Source organism: Brachypodium distachyon, chromosome 2 (genome assembly GCF_000005505.3).
Source record: "Brachypodium distachyon strain Bd21 chromosome 2, Brachypodium_distachyon_v3.0, whole genome shotgun sequence".
In the NCBI taxonomy this organism is placed as follows: Eukaryota; Viridiplantae; Streptophyta; class Magnoliopsida; order Poales; family Poaceae; genus Brachypodium; species Brachypodium distachyon.
In genome coordinates, this window is record NC_016132.3 from 11,178,716 (window position 1) to 11,200,963 (window position 22,248).

General features: G+C 40.9%; 1 protein-coding gene and 1 pseudogene across 2 annotated transcripts; both read right to left on the minus strand.

Annotated features, from left to right (window-relative positions):
- Window positions 1-1,302: 1,302 nt before the first annotated feature.
- On the minus strand, window positions 1,303-3,437 carry LOC100822010 (annotated as a pseudogene).
- A 687-nt stretch (window positions 3,438-4,124) lies between these two features.
- On the minus strand, window positions 4,125-19,069 carry LOC100833381 (protein HASTY 1). Of its 2 annotated transcripts, none has more exons than XM_003567630.3 (22): window positions 18,736-19,069; window positions 18,153-18,254; window positions 14,446-14,589; window positions 14,277-14,357; window positions 14,119-14,188; window positions 13,928-13,998; window positions 13,673-13,836; window positions 13,517-13,588; window positions 13,176-13,413; window positions 12,878-12,940; window positions 12,540-12,791; window positions 10,312-10,425; window positions 10,065-10,191; window positions 9,828-9,997; window positions 9,518-9,616; window positions 8,537-8,640; window positions 8,139-8,439; window positions 7,680-7,912; window positions 6,916-7,416; window positions 6,532-6,826; window positions 5,160-5,343; window positions 4,125-4,685 (listed from the first exon to the last, which is right to left on the minus strand). In XM_003567630.3, the coding sequence occupies exons 1-22, from the start codon at window positions 18,841-18,843 to the stop codon at window positions 4,606-4,608; spliced, it is 3,573 nt and encodes a 1,190-aa protein (XP_003567678.1). In that variant the 5' UTR covers window positions 18,844-19,069; the 3' UTR covers window positions 4,125-4,605. The 2 variants fall into 2 exon arrangements, with proteins under 2 accessions (XP_003567678.1, XP_010230867.1); XM_010232565.2 differs by having other exon boundaries at window positions 9,518-9,622; window positions 18,736-19,068.
- Between the last annotated feature and the right edge of the window lie 3,179 nt (window positions 19,070-22,248).

Consider the following 22,248-nt stretch of genomic DNA (forward strand, 5'->3'; position numbering starts at 1 on the left):
GGTGAACTGATTTGGTTGCCCTCATGGATGCACGATCGAGTTGGTTTTACACAGGAAAAAGAAAAGAAAATGCTACGGCACTAGGTAGGCTGGAGGCACAATCAGCTATACCCAATAGGAAACAGACGAATGCATGCTAGTTCCGCTTTGTCAACATCTGCTTTGGGGTTTGTCGATATGTCATTATAGTTTGTGGGAACCCGTACAACTACTAACAATTGTAGATTATCTTATTAAATCACCTGGAGCTCCTGCATTAGTTTAGCTTTTCCCGGTGGAGTTCCGTTGCTCAAACGAAAGGCATGCTGATTAAGACAGATCAGCAACCTTCTCTCCCGATTAACGATGTGCTATAGATAGCTAGGGTCCATTACCTGCTACTGCTAGTGCGTGGAGCCAAAACTTAAAGGAAAACGCTGCCTTTTTCTCATCTAAACTATTTACTACTCCCTCCGTATCATATTAATTGACTTTATATTACATGTATTTAGAGGCTTTTTAAACATAGATACATCCATATTTGGACAAATTTAAGTCACTTAATATGAGACGGAGAGAGTAAATCACTAGCATATATCAGATATTCGCAAACGGTTCGAAATGTCCACACGGTTTCCGCCTACTAGCACACAATGGTAATGGGTATGTGATGGAGGGGGGGGGGGGGTGGAGGGTGGAGATTAAAAGGATTCGTTGAAGATGAAGTCATTTATAATCTTGCAGATACCCAGGCAATGAGTGTGGAGATCTCCCTATGAAATAGAACTTTTATTTAGTTCATGCTTTAGGGCTGTAAAATTCTTTTTTTGACGGTAAGGGCTGTAAAATTCTCATGAACAGAAGGGTGAGCACTGAAAATTGCCACAAATATAGTTCCAGCAGGCCTTTGCAGAAGGGCACGTAAAAAAACAGATGACCCCTAGTCTCCACATATCCCTATAATTGGTCAGAGAGCACATTCATACGATGCAGAGTCTTGGTATGGACGTCACATCATTCATAGACACACACGTGTGTGTTGCTAGCCAGCCAGGCAGCCAGCTTGTAGATACGCGTGTGACTGCAGCGCGCGTGTTTTGTTTAACTAGGAGCAGAGACCAGTGGGTGTAAACTAAATGAGCAGCCCACGATCAGCGCCAACGACTACACTAATTGTCGACGTTGATTTCATTTCGACGTGGAGCAGCATCCATTGAAGGATATCGTGAATCTACATTGTGACCTGCAGAGACAACAGAAGCAACCAGCCACTGACTAAATTTATTTCATGGCTAAAATTTCAGCTATATATTGCTTCAAGAATTAAGACTCCCAAACATCAATCCCTTAACCTATTTCAATCCTAGTAAGCACGTTTACCCTAGCAGATTCTTATGAGCAAGTAAAACCCCGATTGTTGTGCATAAGACAATAGAAACAAGGTCATCCCTGGATCTCAGGCGCTCCTTCCATGTCAAGTCCCCAGACACTTGCTTCAACACTTCCTGGAGCTGCTCTTTGGTGTCATCCAGTGAGCCAGAGTTGTTGACTACCATGTCAGCTTGTGACTTCTTCCAGTCCAACGCAAGCTGCGTGTCGATCCTGTTCTGAGCTTGTTCCTCGCTGCACCCATCTCTTGACACGAGCCTCTCAATTTGTGTTTTGGGATCCACCCATACGACAATGACTGGGTCTGTCCATTGGTCCATCTTCGCCTCGAACAACAGCGGAATGTCGAGGATGATAACCTTGCATCCCTTCAGCCACAGTTTTGATATCTTCCAAAATATACCACATGTAATGTGTGGAGCCAGAAGACTGAAAGCAAACAGAAGTTAGCAAAAAGCTAGTCAGAAACAAAACGTATAAGCAAATATTGACAAAAACGAATCCTTTTGTGTCGAGTAGTAGTCATGAGTCATGACAACGCATAAGATGCATGTAACCAAATATTGATCGGTGCGTATCATAGTTATGGAATATTGTTTATGAAACCGTAAATCAAAATCAAAATTTGTACATGGTATACAGTTAATTTGAACAGAAATACTCCCTCTGATCTATATTAATTGTCTCAAATTTGCGCAAATATGGATGTATCTATGCATAAAAAACGTCTAGATACATCTAATATTTCGACAACTAATATGGATCGGAGAGAGTATTTGTTTACATTTTCATAGAAGCAGAAAAACACAAGATATGGGTACCGGGTGAAATTGTTTCCTTCAAGCAACAATTCTATACTAATTTTCTTGTAAACAGACTGACTCATAAATCTATGGACTGTAAAAAAGGAGAGAATAAAAATTATGTTACTAGAAGTTGTACCGGTTCAGGAGTTGCAGTTCCACCGGGTCAGAGAAAACAATCTTACGCAGGCGGCCCCTGTCGATTTTCCATTTTTCAACAAAATGTCATTCCCAAAAGCTTCCTCAACCTTCTTCCAACCTACAGTCCCTTTCCGCACTACATCCTGTAAATGCATGGATCCATAATCAGCATAATGCTGATACAGCAAACATGAATGTAAGTGGCCGCAAGCAAAATATACTGCTTTGGAAATACAATGATATAATTTGAAATCAATCAAGCTCTTTGATAGTGGTATTCAGAAGAGATGTATCAATTAAATCATGTATGTTATCTGCATGTCTCATCAATCAGTGATCAATCATTTGTAAATATGTAAATATTATTTATTTATAATATATACAGCAGTAGGAGCCTCTCCTGCTGTTTTTGGTCAAAAAAAAATCAGTGATCAATCAAGTTTACCACTATTTTCTTCCAGATTTGACTTATAGCTCTAAGAAATCCAGGAATAGTGCTGAACTTGGTACTAAAACTACCGCTACTAATGTTAGTATGCGAATGTTCTCCTAGTCATGTATTCCAGAGTTGGCATGTGGCAATGAACGAATTGTTAGTAGATCCAACTCGAGTTGTTGAATTCTAAGGATCCAAAGATTATGAGCAGAATCAGTCAATGGGAGTATTCAGGTGAGAAAACGAAGGTATATTGAGAGAGAGGGACGAACCTTGGGATCTCGATCGAGGCCGACCAGGATTCGCTTCACCCGCCGGCCGCCGTCGCGTGAGCAAAGAGAGAAGGAGATTGAAAAGGGTTTCCTAATTGGTCTTGCTCTTTTGAAGGCAAACTGGACCTTTAGCCGAACCAGAGGGATGGGTTGTTACCGTCGTGCTGGGCAAGATATTTGAGCTTTAGTGGGATGGGCTGGAACAGACTACAGACTAGTCCTCCTTTCGATCCGATTTAATTGTCGCAGGTTTACGCAAGATTTTGTCTAAACTTGACATAATTAAATTGAATCGGAGAGAGTACTAAAATTAGCCGGAGAATTTTTAAATTTGAATTAAGCCTTTGGACTTCCCAATTATTTGAGATCCTAATCGACAACGTTTATATAACTTCTCGGGTAATTTTTTGCCTCCATGCCCTGTTATCTCAAATAATTGGACACACAAGTCCACTGCATCAATTGGTGACTTATGGGCCCGGCATTTCAGATTTGAACAACAATTTTTTTGGTGCAAGGTATGTATGCCAATAGCCTTTTTCGCGGTATGCTTACACCCCACCCGTCATTTTGGAAGACACTCTATCAATGATTTATGAGAAGGCAAAGTATCATGTCAGAGAACTTGGAAACTTTTAATCCTAGCCAATTTGAATTAGTTCATTGGTTGTTTCCACTCTTTGGTAAGTTATTTTAGCAAGTAGGGTTTCTATGATAATGAATCATCAAGCGAGATTAAAGTTATATGTGATTATTATTGTATCGATACTCAAACTAAAGTTCATATCACGAGCTTAATGTTTTACAGTCGCTCCTACAAATGTTAAGTCGCTAGAGTTGAAATTTGCTGTTACCCACATTTTTCTTTCTTAGCAATAATATATTGGTATTTATAGTTATGGTTCTTATAATACTGTTGATAAGCTTGCAATATATAGATTATAACAAATGGAGGTGAGGTTACTACTTCTTAACATTCTTTATCATTTTGTAAAGAAAAAAAGGAGTTGGCATCACTGGTCGACTAATACATGTTTACCACTAACCATACCATATTGAGTCCTTGTGGACTTTAAACCACTTTGCTATTTCATCACTAGCACATGAAATATCTCTCATTAAACATTTACAATTAAGTTTCATATCAAATGGTCTATATAATTTGAACAGTGGTGATTAAAATGATGTCTAGTCTAAGTAATGCCACTTCAGGGATCACTGATACTTTTTTTTGTCAACAAGAGTTCGGCCTCTTATTAAATCTATTAGTTTTACCCACAAAAAAAATTCTATTAGTTTGAATTACATTAGTAATTACATACGCCATTGACTACTCTCCAGCAAACATGCGCACACCAAACGCAGCTCCGACTTCTGAGTGCATGCATCGAAGCGCCATCAGCACCCCGAGAGTACATACAATCTAGTGGGAAAAAACTGTCTAGACCAAGAATAGGTTCAGTTACTCATGATGGCAGATTGGCTGCCAGCACCTGGTATTTGACAATAATTTGCCACATCAGCACCCAGTTTAAAAATTTTCTTTCACCCTTTTGTACACAGCCACAAATTCACCAGGTCATTTCTATGATAATGCAGCTAATCCAATGTGATCATCTTCTTCAGCTCTGGATCCATGGTGTGCGGCACTGCTCCGATTTCGAGCTGGACATTGAGGCAAACAATGTATGTTAGTGCACGTCAGAATAATTTCTAAATCAGCTACTCAGCTCTAACCATTTTGCAACCTAACATAACATCACAATTTATGGAGTAAAGAAACTGCAAGTCACAAAATTATCAGAAGGCACAAAGAAAAAGCTCCCTTCTTCTTCTGGAGATTATAGCAAGATAATGTTTTCACGTGGCGAGTGACAGGTATTATTCAATACTCTGCATATTATAGAAAACAAATAGATGGAAGTGTGCAAGCAGATATCCATTTTGATCAATTAAATCACAATTTGCATGACAGACTTACTGTGCACCGATCATACATCGAGTCACATTTTGACTGATTAATCAGAATTATGAACAGTAAAAGGGATAATGTTCTTTTCACTGTGTACCAATCGAAAATTGACTCACAAATACACCGTGCAACATAAATTATGTAAGAAAGCAGATCAGTTTGCTCACTTGTAACATTGGTAATAACATTTGTGATCTTTTGAGAAGCAAGAGCCCTTAATTTGTTCCCTGTGGCTATCAGAAGTAAGTTTCGCATATGTTGCTTCTGCTCTTTTGGACTAGCAGTTTTGCTCAACGAATCATCAAAAGCGAGCAAATCTTCCTGCTTCATGTCGGGGAGGGACAGAAGAATCTACAAGGAAAGTGTCCTATTAGTCTCAATTCTTTAAACGCACAAGCATAAAACATACGGAAAACACATACAGACAAATAAAGAATTTTCTCCTAAGGTAAATGTCACACTCATAGAAATACTGAAATAGAAACCAATGGGAAAATGTACTATGATTTGAGTCACTGGTATGTCTGTAGATGAAGTGCCAGAACATGCCAAGGTAAGCATCATTCGATTCACTTACACTACTTGAGTCCGTAAATGTTTCCTGATTATCAACTTTTAGTAAGGTTTAGCACTGGTATCCAAGATACACCTTTGCACAAAATTATGTTTCTATTGTGTACTGTATTCTTTATGTATAAACATACAAAATAAATAATAAAAGCAGATATTTTTTACTTCTGACATCACAAGACAGATGATGTGTATGCACAGGTAGGAGATAAAGGTCACATAAAGTCAAACTTTCCTAGTTGAAAGGCAGATTAAAGCTAATAACTTATGCCCCCCTCATCTACTGCAAAATTTCTTCAACCCTCCCCCTCCCCAACAGCAAAACTGGTTGTGTTACCCCCAAAGGCTGATTCAACTCAGTTTGGACCTACGTGATGCCACATGTTCATCACACCATTAAAATCATTGGTCACATACTCACATGTTTGAATTTTGTTAATTTGTTGATTGTGATGCCATCCAAGACGAGGTAACGTGTCCAAAACATCTTACACGTAGACACCACAGGAGGTCAAAGACTAGTTGAATTAGTTTTACGAGGGTAATTTGCCTGGCTTTGGTAGTTGAGGGTACATTCAGTATGGGGTTGGAACTTTGGAACTGAAAGCCAAAGTTAGACTTTGGCATAAACTGAGGTGTAAAAATAAATAAATCCAACACTGCAAAACTTACTGATGTAAACAATGTTAAGTATCGATAAAAGCATGTACTCCATTGTTCTGTCAAAGCAACACAGCCCTAATAAAAGTTATTCTCTCCAATCCAAAATAAGTGTCTCAGTTTTGAACTAACACTAGTTCAACCCTAGTTCAAAACAGCGACACTTATTTTGGATCGGGAGGTAGTATATTATACAAATTGGAGATGTGTCTATGCAAGTCAATGCAGCTATATATGGATGTGGTGAAACATTGGACAAGATCATGTCAACACAAGTCAATGCATAGTTTTTTATAGCTCAGAAAATACCTGTTTTGGTGATGGATCTTTATCTGACAGATAGACGTATATTTCTCGACAGAGACCAACAAGTTCGGCACTAATAATTGCATTCGATTCAATAGATAAGCCCTGTATTATAGAAGAAAATAGGTCCTTTCCAACAAACTGCCTAAGCTCAGCCCGGTTTGTTGCCACAGCAAGGTGAATCAATGCACCACAAAAGGGAACTACTTTAGTCACTGCTTCACTATCTGTCCAACTGAACACTTGAATAGTTATCCTCAATGCAGGAAGGGCAGTGCTAACATTAAGCATAACAAATCTGCCAAGGATAATAATCTTAGGTTCCATTCAATGAAAATTAAAGAACTAGGTCAAAACACATTAAGTGGAAAGAAAATTTTGTATTACCCAGCAAGAGAGCTGGAAGCAAAGGACTCCAGATCTTTAAGAAAAGAATCAATCCGGTTGGCAGGTCCAAGTTGTTCCAAGGTCGGAAGCCCACTGTTCAAACCTGGTGATGCTAAAACCCAAAGCACAGAACATACTTCACGAGTCAAATCTCGTAGCAACTTCTCTTCCATCACCTCTACCTTCAGTTCTGACCCAGAAAGATTACCAAAGTTGTCAGGAACCTTAGCTCGGCCTTCACGAAGAAGACAAGACCATGAGTAATCAAGTGCTTGCTGGCAGTGAACAAATATTGGCTGCAAAAGGTTCACTGTCCACATATGCCATAGTTCAGCAGGGCAATGTTTAACCAAAGGAACAACAGCAAGGTGCATGAGTTGGCGCAAATGACGAAACTCCATAACTTGCACATTCTCCATAAGAGCAAGGGTGACAGATGAACCCTCTATGCTTCGGAAAAATGTTTCCCCAAGAGTAGCTGCTAAACCTATAAGATTGTACCTGCATCATAGTATTTTCACATGTGTCAAAGATAGATTACACTCAGAACTTTGCAGCCCTACTTACATGTGCTGTAAGATGCAGAAACTTTTTGGTGAGGCGTAGATCAATTGTTCTTGCATGGACACTCAGAACATAAAATTGATGATGAGGATCAAACATTTAGATGGCATCAATAATGGTGTTTTGAGATTGAATGGGGATCAAATCAATTAGAAAAAAAATCATCAAGTGTGCACAGTACTCTAATTGATAATCCTTACCCACTGTCACGGATCCCTCGTAACCAGTTTCTTATGTTATTTTCTTTAGACTCTCCCTCCCTTTGAACATCCAGTAATCCATCAGAAGGTGCAACTTGGCCTTTTGTGAGTTTATTTGTCTCTCCCAAAAGGCTGGCCTGCTCCGCAATAGTCATGCTTTTTGCCGCCTTGGTTTCTCCAGTCAGCGACTGAGCAAATGGCTCGGCCCAAAGTGCATGTATACATCGCAACAGCTGAAGATCAGTCAAGAGAAAGGGAAATAGAAAGTATCAGATCAGCCAATGCAGAATGGTCAGGCAAAGTGCATGTATACATCGCAACAGCTGACAATGCAACAGAAGGGGGGAAACAAGGAATAACTAATCTACAGAAGAAATAACGAAGAGTCCAGAATTATCTAACTTCATCCTTGATGTTCTTGTTATCATCTCAACTGATAGTAAGGAAGTGCCAAATTACCCTTAAAAGAGGGGGCAGAATCCATGATAGATGCGAAGACATTGGATGTAGATAACCAGTTACTGCTGTGGTGGTCGGCGCTGCTTGCAGAGCTGCTGTTGATTTTTTGGTCCCGCTTCTCTTGAGTGCCTTCTCAAAGAATGTAACATTATGATAAATGGACCACATAAATTGGCTGTCAGCAAACATGTGTGTCAAACCAGATGGATCAGACAAATACGCAGTTTGCCATTCCATTTGGGTCCACGTCTTATTAAGAGGCTCAAGTAACCAGGCCAGGACTTCCTGTTGCTGCTGAATCCTATAAAGATGTTAAAATACATAAAACTATGATGCGAGCAACACCAACAATATCATAGTTGTGGGCGTAAATATGAAAACATGAAGCAGCCAAATACCCAGAAGAGGAGGCCATAATAAGAAACGCTTCACATAGATGATCATGTTCGGCACGTAGTAAGCGGCCCTCTCCTTGAAGGTAAGCCATGGTGTCGGCAATGTTCTGCGTCATTAGTAAAGCATTTTTATCAACCAAAAGAACGAAGATGCAACAGTAAACTGTGATAGCCAAATACATGATGGATGCCAAAATAAATTAGGATGCGAGTCTTGATCACCACATTTCTGATCTTGTCCACATTTTTATTTTCCACCTTAAGTGAAGGCTGGTGGCAAGCCTAACTGCCAAAGTGGATCGACTTATGCACAGTTGTCTACTTTCTTACTTATGTACACTATAAATGTTGTGGGTGTTAGTACAGTGCACCAAAGCAGCAGCAGTTTGATTGCTGCCGGGCATGAAGCCTACGTACAAGACAGGAATGACATCCAGTAAAGAGGCAAGCTGGCAACCCACAAAGCCTGCATATACACAATGTCTGTAATTTCCAACTTGAAATTAACATAAAGTTGGCTTTATATATACATTTATGCGGGCTTTCACGGGTTGCTACTTGCATCCGTTCTGTCCAGGGAGAGTTGTCTAAGAGCATGTTCAATGCAAGGTGCTTAAGGTAGTGCTACAAAATTAAACCGGTTTATTCTCAAGCACCAGTGCTTATTTCTATACTAGAGGTGCCTAATTAAGCACCTGTCCTATAGAACACAAGCACCAGTGCTTAGACAAAACCCGGTTTTCTTTGCGCAAGCACCTCCCTAAGCACCTTGCATTGAACATGCTCTAAGGAGAGAGTCAAGGAAGCGAAGAGTTTCCTCTTTTTACACTTAATATATTATGAATACCCCACTTTTTATTTTTGTAACTACTGGTTTATCAATAAACAGTTAACTGAAGTCCAAGCAGCACAACTGTTTTAAGATCAATGGGTAACTCCACGTAAAATCAAATAGGTAAAAGTCGATTGCAGACAGAGCCTGACCTTCATATGAGGCAGAAGTGCTTTATCAGCAGCTCTTGATATACGAATGAATGACGAGCAAATCTGCAACCTAGCTTGCCGGGAATTATTTGACAGGTCCTGTTGCTACAAAAAATGACACATAATGTAGTTAAAGAATAGGATTTGTACCCAAACAATTTAAATAGGGTGAACAACAGAAGGCACATGTCATCAGTACATAGACTGAATTAGATGAAGGATTCATATCCCAGCTTGACAACCTGACTGAGTCATACATCAAGATAGTTAATGCATTGTGCTTTCAGCATCAAACAAAAATGACAAGTACCTGAATTGTGATGGGGAGAGATGTCAATAGTTCAAAAAGCTTATTCACAACACTGGCAACTGCATCTGGATAATGTCTCAAGAAAAGACCCAAAGAATCCAAATAATGACCATGAATAACTGCAAGGCTAGGTTCTGTCCACTTCAGAGAAAGAAGCTGCTGAAGTAAACCTGGTTCACGAACAGACGGAAGTAAGAGTGCTGTAAAACTAATAATAAAGTTAAAGATAGGGCAAACCTTCAAAAGTACTGTGTATTTGGAATTGTATCTCCTGGTCAGTCTTCGTATAATCACCTGAGCCATCAAATATGGCACTAACAACTGTTTCAAGCCCAAGTTGTGCACCTACCATTGCGTCAAGAACCTGAAATGGATAATTACTTAAAATTAAATAAAAACGTGAATTAGCAGGTAGACTTTCTGTGATCGAAAGTGGCAAGACATATCATGGAGTTGATATGGTACATATATACAGGTGTCAAACCTCAGGGGACTTTGTTGCTTCATTAGTATCTCCAAAAACAACACTTATTCTTTGAACAGCATTCGCTGCAGCAATAACAGGTCTTTGAGAAGCAACAACTCTTATGAGATCCAGCTGCAGGAAGAATCCAGAATACTTCAGTAATAAAAGCATATACAGGTTTTAAAAAGAAACAGCAGAACATACAGTAAGATAAACGTAACTGCACTGCAAACATCTTGCAGTCACCACTAATCACAACGCTAAATTGAAAAGTGGCAAGAAAGAACGTAGGAAAATGAATGTCATGTGCACGAAGTTACCAACAGCATGCCTTAGCACATGTACTGGAATTATACCTAGGCCGGGCTGGGCTTCGTAAAGCCCGGTAGCAAAAAGCCAAACCCAGAAAAAACTATTTTAGCTATTAAAAATGATTTTTATACCTATTTTCTAAAAAAAATATTACTATTTTATTAGTTCCAGGCTTTTTTGGGCTTTCGGGTGGGCTGCGGGCTGAAAATCAAGGCCCAAGCCTGGCCCAGGACATCGGGCTGGGCTGGTTGGGCGAGGCCGCACATGCCCAAGTATAACTGATAGCAACTAACCCTGCCTTTGTTCAATACTCCCTCCTTTCCAAAATGTAGGGCGTGTAACTTTTGTTGACGGTCATGATTTGTTTGTTAACACATGTTATATGCCCTATATTTTGGAACGGAGGGAGTAGAATAGAATGTCTGGCATCCTTTGGTACTGATAGCCTTATATCAATGCTACGATATGAAGCCACTGCCCCACCACCCACTGTCCCGTAGCTTTCATTTCAAGAATCAAGAACTTTCAATGTGTGAACTACACTTCAAACTGGGAAGAATTTGCTCATTGAAAACAAACAAATCAGCTTTCACCGGTGGAAAACTTGCATTTTTTACTAAGCACTCCTTTTGGATGCTGGAAGTGTACTCAGCAACTGCTGTTTCGATGGCAAAAAGGAAATCGAAATTGGATTTCAAGCCAAATTCCACGAGTTTCGCTGAACTACGAGCAATACCAAGGCTCCCCTCTAAATTTTATGGAAACGGCCGTCCCATGTTTCCTCGACTCTTGTTGCAAAGTACAGTATGAGTGTATGACCAAGTTCCCGTCAGGCCACTGCCCCCAGCGACTCCAGTCAACCCTTCGCCGCCGCCCCACAAGCTCCCTGGACCTACTGCCACCTTCGAGATCCTCTTCCCAATCGCTCGTGCCCCTCCTCTTCTTCCTCGCCACAGGCGCCAGTTATCATCATCCTCTTTGCCAGCGCAGCAGACGGTGCAGATCCTGTCATGACCCAAATCCAAGGCCTGTTGCGAAGGTAACTTGTGTGTTCCCTAAGCTCTAGGCCAACATATATAGTAAACAATATACAGGTGTGGTATAAGGATACCTAAAACAACTACTCCCTCCGATCCATAATAAGTGTCTCAGACTTAGTACAACTTTGTACTCCCTCCGATCCATAATAATTTAGTACTCCCTCTGATCCATATTAGTTGTCGAAATATTACATGTATCTAGACGCTTTTTAGGCATAGATACATCCATATTTGAACAAATTTGAGACAATTAATATGGATCGGAGGGAGTACAACTTTGTACTAAATCTGAGACACTTATTATGGATCGGAGGGAGTACTAACTTTCTATTAAATCTGAGACACTTACTATGGATTGGAGGGAGTATAATACATATGTAACACCATCAACAGCACTTAAAGGAGAAGCAGTGCAACGCGGCTTCACTGGTGGCAGGCTGGCAGCACATTGGCACAAGAGCCGGTAGTGGACCAAGTAGGCAAGAATGGTGGGTGGAGAGGAAGAGCACAGAGCTCGTGCAAGCAAAACTAATGGACACCTAGAAGGCCAATACATCATCTACCCGGAGGACTGAGGTGAGGTAGGACATTGATGTCACGACTGCCAGTTGTATCAATGTCACAGTGATCCTAGAGACTCCGCACTTTAGCAATCTTCTTTGTTAAGTATAATATACATACATATAAGTGTGAACCAACCAAATGTACTTCAATACATAATTCTAGTAACATTACCACATGCTAAATCATGTTAACATCCCAACACAACTGTCTCATCAGTTTTTCCCTAATTTGTCCTATAAGGGAAAAGGGCAAGTGCTAAAAATTGTTGAAGATTAAACAAGGGGCAAGGGCCATAACAGTTTCTAGATGTCAGGAGAAAACAAGACATACCAGTTTGGTGCGATAGTTGCTGAAGTCACTCTTACCCTCAAGCTCTTCATTCCACAGTTCTAACGGACTTGGAGATGAACTTGCACTTTTCTTCAGCATTCTTTTGAAAGCGACGTCCAGTAGAGTACTGTATATTTCATCAGTAATAAATAATAACACCCCTTTCTTCTCCTTTTCAGTTGAACTTCCACTAGTTGTATCGCCAGAAACACGAGCAACAGACTTCGCTTTCGATGGTTCCCTCAATACAACCTACATACAGTTTGTGTTAACTTATACTGAGTTACAAAACAACATGACATGCATTTGAATTACACGAGAAGAGACAAGGAGTATACCAGCCAAAATAATAAAGACTGGAAATGGAGTGCAATCCTGTCATGTTGGTAATATTCCAGCATCTGTGGGGAACCAAAATAAATTAAACACAATAAAATAATGAACAGTGGGAACCAACTGGAACAATTGGAGATTTTATTGTTGATGAGATGAAGACATGCACGTTTCGACAAAATGTCCAACTAGTCATTCAGTGACAAGCCACTAGCACTTGAATTTAGAAGAGAAAATGCTACAGAGAAGCACTGAGCAATTTTTTTTAATCTAAACTACGAAAGGTGCATTGGAAATGCTCACTTGTTGTAGGAAGTGAGAAGTCCTTGCTCCATCAGCCAGTATGCACTGCATGTTAGAAGAACCTAGCGCAACCATTGTCTCACAAATACACACTGCAAACTCATATTCACTATCATCAATAGCACTGGGCTGCATCCTAGATTTGGTTAAAAATTCTTGGGAAACGCTCATCAACACCTGGAAAATGTTGCTCATTGCTGCATCATACTCAGAAATTGCGACGTCCACAGGTCGCTTTCTGAGCTAGGTTGCATTGCATGAGCAAGGAACATATCAGAAGAGGAACCAATACAAAGAACTTAGTTATAGGATCATATCATAATAAATCAGTTTTTCTATACCTTTGACAGATTATTTTGAAGAACTCACAAGCATGAACGCGAAAATCACTGTAAGAAAGCAAGGACCCACATCTGCAAAATAGAAATGTTATTAATGGGATAAAAGAGACATGATGCCATCAAAACTTGAGAGATCAGAAATTCAAGCCAACAGACCCATGAATTAAACCATATTTGGCCAGATCTGTCACAGGAGCCCATTCAGCATACGCATTGACAGCATTTAGAACAGCTATTACTGTCCCTACATGCTGTTTAGCCAACTCCATTTGCTGCTTCGTGTGCTCGCTTGAAGCAGCCACAAAATGTTTCTCAAGTAACTAAAGAATGACACATAAAAGATGCGCTTATGTTAGTTTGTCATGCAACATGATGAGCCGCAATTTCCAGACAAGCTGAGGACAAACTTACAGAATATAAAAGCGGAAGAATTTGTGGCAGTGCCTCGGTAAGGCCACGCAACAGTGCTCTCCTCTTATCACCTGTTGGGTACAAGTGGCAATTTAACAGAAGTAAAAAAAGGTATTTGTTTGATTTCAGGTGAATAAATACAAATACAGTTTCAACCAATCATGACAAAGAAAGAATAGAACAAAATTGACCTTCTAAATCCTCGTTGTGAACAGTGATGTCCTCTGGAAGCCACCTTAGAATCATGGCAACTAACTCAGCCTAACAGTTAATAGATAGGTCATGAATGCAATTTAAAATATTGGGTGGAAGAAGTACAGATTTACCACGACTATGTTGAGAAACATACCTCGGCAGGACCACTGTTAGACAGAGAAACAATAGAGGGAAGTAATGTATTCAGCAAAGTAACTCCCTCCCTTCTAACTACCTACAGATATAAAATTACTATAAGAAATAATATTTGAAGTACAACAAAGGTAGAAGAGAAAAAGGTAAAAGAACACATAATGATAAACCTCTGCTACTAACGCGGCTGTTTGACTCTTCAAAGCCCACTCCTCACGGGGACCAATAACCTCTGACATCAAATTGACAGTCAAATTAGCGAATTCATTTCGTTCTGCAACACTGAGTTCCTCCCACCTCAACCTCACCAAGTGCTGTAAAAATCAACATGAGAACAATCAGACTAAAATAGCTAGCAAATAAAGAACTTTACCTAGAAAACTGCAATACTTATGCAACATAACAATAGGCATCAAAGTTTAAAGCTCTATGACACTGTCCATGATTCAGTCATTGCTGAGGAATGACTTATAAGGCAAGACAAAAGTAGTAGCTGGCCTATTCGTGTCATACTCACTACGTTGCCAAATGCAGGGCATATTTTGACCGTCCAAATTCATGTTTGATCAATAATTACTTTAATAATGTGTGGGTTATGTTATACTCCCTCCGTTCCAAAACACAACTCATATAGATTTGTGCACTTGGACCAAGGCAGCTCTCGTTTCTAGTGCCTGACCACTCATATTGGATTAATGTGAGTAGTTATTGGCTGGGTGCGGGTTTCAAGAGAAAAATGAGGTGTATTGTGGAACAAATGAGAAAAATTTGTATGAGTTGTGTTTTGGAATGGAGGGAGTATAAACAGAACTTGAAGCCATCAGATTCGTATTCAAAAGAATTTTCTTGCGATTGTGACTTTTCTAGTTATCAATAATATATTGTACAAGAAATTTTCAGTCAAAATCAGACAGTCGCGTGATATACAGACGCAACATATGTACTGTGAGCACAACAGCAAAAGGAACAAAGGTGCTCTGTGCAGCAAAAATAATGATGGTGCCCTTTTGCATTCAAAGTTCTACACATGCAGTATCTACTGGGCATAACCTATAGTCCATCATCCAATAGAAGTCCCAGTCTGGAAGAGTTTCTAGTTTCAGGGTTTGAGCTGCATCAAAGTTCTTCTCTGGGTCTAGTGCAACTGGATTAGATGAGTCCCAGGATACAAAGCACTGATACAGCTAGAAGCGCAGGCTGGGCGGGGATATGGGTGTCCCCCAGTATCCCTGATTTTTTATTTTTAAAGCCACGCATGGGGAGCAGTTCACTGGACCTGCCACCATATCCCACGACCACGGCATGACTGTCGCTGGACTCATGGGGCTCCGCCGCCACTGGACTCGCCGGCACCGTACCGTCGCTCCCTCTCCAGGCCCTACGGCCGTGCCGCCATCGTCGCCACCACCTGCCCTCCAGTAGGTATACCCTAGCGGCTCGCAGCCTTGCCCTCAGCCCTTCACCTCTCCGGCTCTGCTGTCCCTTCGCAAATCCCCTTTGCTATATTTATTTGTGATGTACTACTCTGTCCGGCTGCACTTGCTCTGCTATTTTTGCTCGTGCTGTGTCCAGCTGCTGTGTGCTGTAGTTTAGTGCTGTTTTTTTGGTACTGTTTACTTTCCAATTGCTGAGTTGCTGCTTGTCATTGCTGGCTGGGAACTTAGGAATGGCATCTAGGATAGGGGGCAGTGGCATGGCCAGAAACCAATCTTCTGTTACTGGACTTCTTTTTTGTTAATTGTTATGTTCTCTTTGTGTGCTATTTGCTATGCTATGTAGGATTATTCAAGCATTGAGGACTTGAAAAGGAGACATCGATTGGAGGCAGAGGCAGGCAACAAATGGGGCAGTAACTTTTTCTTAATCTCATCTCACATCTTAAAATTATTCTTCCATACATTGCATTTATTATTATTATTATTATTATTATTATTATTTGTATATTAACCGTATTCCTGTAGGACCATTTTTTGGAAAATGTTGTATCTCATGTACCCGTATCCATATCCCCGTGTCCGTATCCCCGTATCTAAATTTCACCTGCCATACAAACATGATTCAATATTGCCTTGTGCAAAAAAATGATTCGATATTGCCTGTTTTCTAAACATGTCAATTATTTTATTTTATTTTTGGGAAGTTGCCTCGTCAATCATCCAAAGCAAGACCAACTGGGCCAAGCAGCTTAGACTTCCTCACGCACACAAATACAAAAAAAAAGATATATAAACTATTTGCACTTACCATGTAAAAAAAATGTATGCAGGAACCAGACATGTTGATTGGCCAAACACCCATTCCTTACCAAAAATGCAGGTGTAATTACACACTAGATATTACTCACTGAACTAAAAGGTCGATTTTTTATGTCTTCACCTCAAATGAAGTTTGCACATAGATTTCTTAGATAGCAGAAGATGCATCACAACTCAATTCTCATAGACAATATGCATTTGACCTGTCTTTCTCAGACAGCTATCTAAGCAAATGACTACTCCCTCCGTTTGGGTTTATAAGGCCCACGCGGAATTTTATGCCAAACTTTGACCAAATATTACATTGGTAATATGAGATTATTGCGGCACAAAAGATAGATTGTTGGATTCGTATTGAAAAACTCTTAATGGTATAACTTTTATATACATATATTAAATATAATTTGAATAATTGTTGATCAAAGTGTGGCACGAATTTCAATAGGAGCCTTATAAACCCAAACGGAGGAAGTATCATGTAGCAGTTCGTTGAATAGATAAATTTAGCGGATAAGCAGTTATGCTCGCTTAGCGCAGACTGCCTTGAAGTGCATAAGCAGATGTATATGCACTAACTTGGGAATATGAAACTTTACGTGATATATACCAGAACTCCTATTGACTAAAACACATAAGAAACGTTATGATGTGCGCGAGCAAAGCCCGGAAATATCTAATAATATCTGGAACAAAACTGTTGGATTGGATATTTTTCTTTCATTAATTAAATTAGCAACATAGTTTTTATGTTCTTAAATTAATAAGCAGTTTAGAAGGTGGCATACAGTAAGCAGTACATGATAGGGTGGCTACTCGCTAATTAACCGCAGAACGCTTCTTAAAACGTCAGTAGTTATGCTGTCGCTCCTTCACTAGGTCATTTTGATTATCAGAACAAAACACACAAAGCAACCCTGTTTCCATGTATGCAACAAAGCGACAGAAATGCACACCTTGTCAGCTCACTGTGAAGGACTATTTGCATACATGTCACTGACAACAGTTGCCAAATATGTATTGCAAACCAGGTAAAAGCTGCAGAAATTTGCATTTACAGTTTACAGTGTTCCCACATTTATTTGAAAGGAATATTGCGCATAGGTTTTTTGTGCCAAGGAATGGCATTCTGCATTTTCAAGTTAATTCTTCAATTTCATGACACATTGTGTGATGCCTTCCTAATTTGGTCATGTTGCAATTATATGAGATCATTAGTCACTTACGAAAATCAGCGCCACACACTCGTCCTCTTAACACCTACCTCGTTGATCACTTGAAACAGAACTACTCACATATGGTAGACTAATTTAACAACAGTTCAGAAGTAATGTTAGTCACTCCTTTAGGTACAGAAGGACTAACAACAAAAAGGTTTTAAGACTGCATATATGCGATCAGTAACTTTTGTAGTGGGCATGCAATTGCAGCCATTATGGAAAAGTGCATGCCAACTGCTGAGCCATGCCAGATTTCTAGAAGGCTAGAAACAAGAAGAAAATCTGACTTGCTCGACTGTTTGTTTAGTTTTGCGGAATTTAGTGTTGGTCTGCAAGTAATCTCTAGAACAATCAGCGCAACATCCATCATTAAACCACAGGATGAAGATAGGATGCAAGGTTCACCTGCAACATTTTGAACCCATGCAGTCTGATCTCTGATGCCTGGTCCTTCCGAACCAATAGAAAAGATGTGCTCGCCAACGCTCGTACATCTCCACTCTTTACCTGCAGTTGGCAAGTCTCATTGTCATACCATGGTTGCCCGATGGCATTACATTTGTAGCAATGCAGTATTACAGATGATAGGGGAAACGAACTAATTGAACAGAGCATACCCTTGCTCAGCTGAAGAATGGTGCAATATTTATGTAACATATTAAACTCTAGCCTAAGTGCAGAACAGAGCCTATTGTGCCCTATTCGCGATCATAAAACACATAAAGTTCTGGACTGTCAAACTCGCAGGTACTAATACACATCAACAAATGCGTGCTAGTCAGACGGATCACAGATGCATCAACATTTCTGTCAAAACTGTCGAAATAGCTCGAAATGGGAAAATTGATAATCTTAAGCACCCTGGTAATGACACGACGGAAGCACCAGCAGGCGCGCTCACCACCGCCACCACGCACGGAAGCAACAAACAAAAAGTAGACACGGGGAGGGAAACGGGGATTAGGAGGAGAACGGGTCTGGCACGGACCGATTCGAGGTACGTGAAGGCAGCGTTGCGGGCGTCGGGCGAGGAACGCCAGTCCATCACAGCGGAGATCGCCGCCACCGCGGAGGCCGCGGCAAGGTCGGTGGACATCTTCGGATGGTGTGTTCCTTCTGGAACGCGGAGGAGGACTAACGGGAGGAGGATGCTAGGGTTGGGGAGAGGGGCACTGGCGTACGGAGAGGGGCGCTGCTAGGGTTTAGGTGTCCGTGGCGGCCGGAGATGTGCTCGATTAACGCTGAACTGCGTGGGTTTAAGGGGGGAAAGAAGAGGAGAGAGTGGGTGAGCGTGAGACGGCAAGGCAGAGAGAGTAGGGGGCAAGGAAAGCGGAGGAGAAAAGGGAAGAAAGAAAACGCGGTCCACGGCTCGTACAGTCGTCGTGGGTCGTGGCCCACGTCCAATTTCTATCTTTTTTATTATGTCTTTAATCATATTTTTTTGCCTCTTTGAATTTTTGCGTTCAGAAAACCACACTTTTCTGAAATAGTTGAACCACACTTATTGCAAAACCGTCCGCAAAACCACACGTTTTAAGACAGTTTGTCTCAAATAGCCCGAAACCGAGTGGTTTGGCAGGTTTTATGTGTTTCCTTACGGGTGGATCCACATGTCAGATGCCACGTCGGCATCAACCCGACCCGACCGAACCCGTTAGCATGCGACTGTACCTAGGCATGGGTGGCCCGGCCCGGCCCGAAGCCCGACGTCCCGGGCCGGGCTCGGGCCTCACTTTCCATCCCCAAGCCCGGTCCGAAAGCCCGGAATATTAAAAACGGGTATTTTTAGGAAAAATAGGTATAAAAATCATTTATTTATTCCGAAAATAATTATTTTAATGCTTAAATGGCCTATTTTTTGGGTTTCGGACCGGGCCAGGCTCGAGCTTCAGGTTTGACTGTCGGGCTTTTACGAAACCCGGCCCGGCCCGGGGTTTGCCCAAGTATACCTGCGACTAAACCCCCTCGGCACCCTTCTCCTTCCTACGGTCGCAGTTTTCCGCACTAGTAATGAATCACAGGGCATCCGACAAGTGGGCTCCACCCGTAAGGAATCACGTGAAATCACCAAATCACCCGGTTTCGGGCTACTTGAGACAAACTGCCTCAAAATGTGTGGTTTTGCGGACGGTTTTGCAATAAGTGTAGTTCAGCGATACGACTGCCCCAAAAACTGTGGTTATGTGAAATTTACTCAATTTTCGCCGACTATTAAGTCGAAGAAACCTTGGGAAGTTCTCTACCGAAGTCATTTGTTTTGACACATTTTTCATAACTTGTTGGCATTACAATCTAGAAAAATAATCTAAGAATTCATTCATGGTATATTTCTTACTTAAGTTTGTGTTGACACTTTTTTTCGGAATTTACAACAGTTTATTCAATAAAAACGTCATTACAATTCATCTATGGGACGGGATCAGATGCAAACACCCAAAGCGAAAAAAACTTAATGCTCCCTATAAGATAGTAGGCCGAAGGAAGTTTCCCTAAGGGCTCGTTCATGTGTTCAACAATCGGTGGGGATCAACATGGAATGGTAGAACCAAACAAGACCTGAGTGGATTTGGATGACCTAAGACTTATCAATCCAAGGGATACAAGATTTGAAGTTCTTTTCCCTCAAGCAACCCTGCAAGCACAAAAAACAAAAGTCTTGTAGTAAACGTTGTTTTAAATATTGTAGATATACTAGTTGTTCAAAGATATTTGATTAATTGCAAAGTGGAGTGGTTCTTCTTCTTTGAAAAGCAGTTACACTGTTGAGTTAAATTACCCCCACACTGTTCTTACACAAACTTACAAAAATAGGCATAAAATCTGGCGGGACAACTTTAAGAAGAAAGCCATCCTATCTATTTCTATAACTAAACCGCGCCAATGAATGGGCCACCGAATTCTCTTCTACTAGCTTTAGGAAAGAAATATTAAGATTATTAATAGCTTGGTTTCCTAGTTTCGCAATAAAACAACAAGTTGTTGTTAGAGCGTGAAAAATAAGTATTTTAGATTGAACAATGGCTGGCATACCAGGGTATTAATTAGTACTTGATGATCTTATCCTAAGATAGTTGACTTGTATGTTTTGGGCTCCATTCATTTGTTATTTCTTTTGCCGGTTATCGTCCGGTTCTAGATGACCACCTCTCACCTAATGATATGATCTTATCAAAAGTATTTCACTTTTATAATTCTTCTTACTTTTGTTGACTGCACCCGCTACAGATGCATTTTTTATGTCTTCCATTATCTTCGGTTGTTTGGCGCTCTCATTTAATGTGCCTGAAAGGGCACACCAACTTCGATCATGGGTTGATGTGATTGTTGACTAAGTTGTGACACAAAGCCTTCTCAACAATTTGAAACGTTAGTCGTCGCATGGTGAGTTAGAAAGTTTAATTTAAATCTCGGATTATCTTGTTTACTTTTTATGCATATGTGTTGATTTTTGCACTCTTATGTTTGTTGTAATTTTCAAACAATCTGCACCACCTGTGTTGATTAATCCAATTGTCTATATATCAAGGCATTGTAATATGAGTTGTTCAAAAAAGTTATATTCGTATCAACCATATTTCTAGAATTATTTTTGTTCTTTTGTTAAAACAGATCATGTCCCATGTATCCATATATACGCGCAAATCATGTGCATTCGGAGTCCAAATTGATGGATGCAACAACGCTCACAATCATGGTCTAGTTTATTACTACCTCCTTTTGTCGTACCAGTGACCCACAGGGTCCCACTGATACGGGACGCGTGAGTCGGAACTAACGAGAATCCGCTAGGCTGGCTCCCCGGGAAGGGCAAACCCGAGGAAGTTGCAAAGGGGATGTGGAAAGACGCTTGCTGGCAAGACCGTTGCACAGAGGTTCTGACATCATTGGAGAAGTCAAGGTCAAGATCCAGAACAAAAGAGATACCCGTTTCAACAGCTACCCGGGAACCTTGGTCTCGGCAAGGAAAAAGCATGCTGCCCCCGCAACAGACTGAGCACCTTCGCTAGGGTGCTCTCAGCAACTCACGCTCGGGCCTACAAGTGGGGACAGCGGAACAGGGAAGACAGGATGAGACAGCAGACGCAGTGCATTTAATGCACCGACAGGAGTCACATCGGCAGGGCTAATCTTGTTCAGCAAGGCTAGAGCGGCTACCCTTCAATTCATTTTATTTACCGTGCACAGTGGCCTGTGCGCTACATGAAGCCCAGCGTGGATCAACAGTAGTATGAGGTTTGTGGCGAGGACACGCGGATGGGAACGTGTCACGCTGCATGCATGGGCACCTGTGGTATCCCCTTGGTTATAAAAAGAGAACCAATGCCACCGGTCAAAGGGTTCCAACCCCAGTCAATAGAACATAGCTTTGCATTCATCCAAGTAGCAGAGTTCCTTAGAGGGACAAGTAGTTAGCCCGGGGACTCCCCGGCAATCGGTACACATCTAAACTCATGAAGACAACTCAAAGCAGGACATAGGGTGTTACACCTCCGGGTTGCCC

Excerpts from the sequence above, each read along its gene's own strand:
- LOC100833381 (XM_010232565.2), bottom strand. The coding sequence starts at position 18,843 with ATGTCCACCGACCTTGCCGCGGCCTCCGCGGTGGCGGCGATCTCCGCT. Across the intron at positions 18,255-18,735 it reads CCTTCACGTACCTCGAATCG|GTAAAGAGTGGAGATGTACG; the intron begins GTCCGTGCCAGA and ends TGCCAACTGCAG. Across the intron at positions 10,426-12,539 it reads GCAACTATCGCACCAAACTG|CTGGATCTCATAAGAGTTGT; the intron begins GTATGTCTTGTT and ends TTCTTCCTGCAG.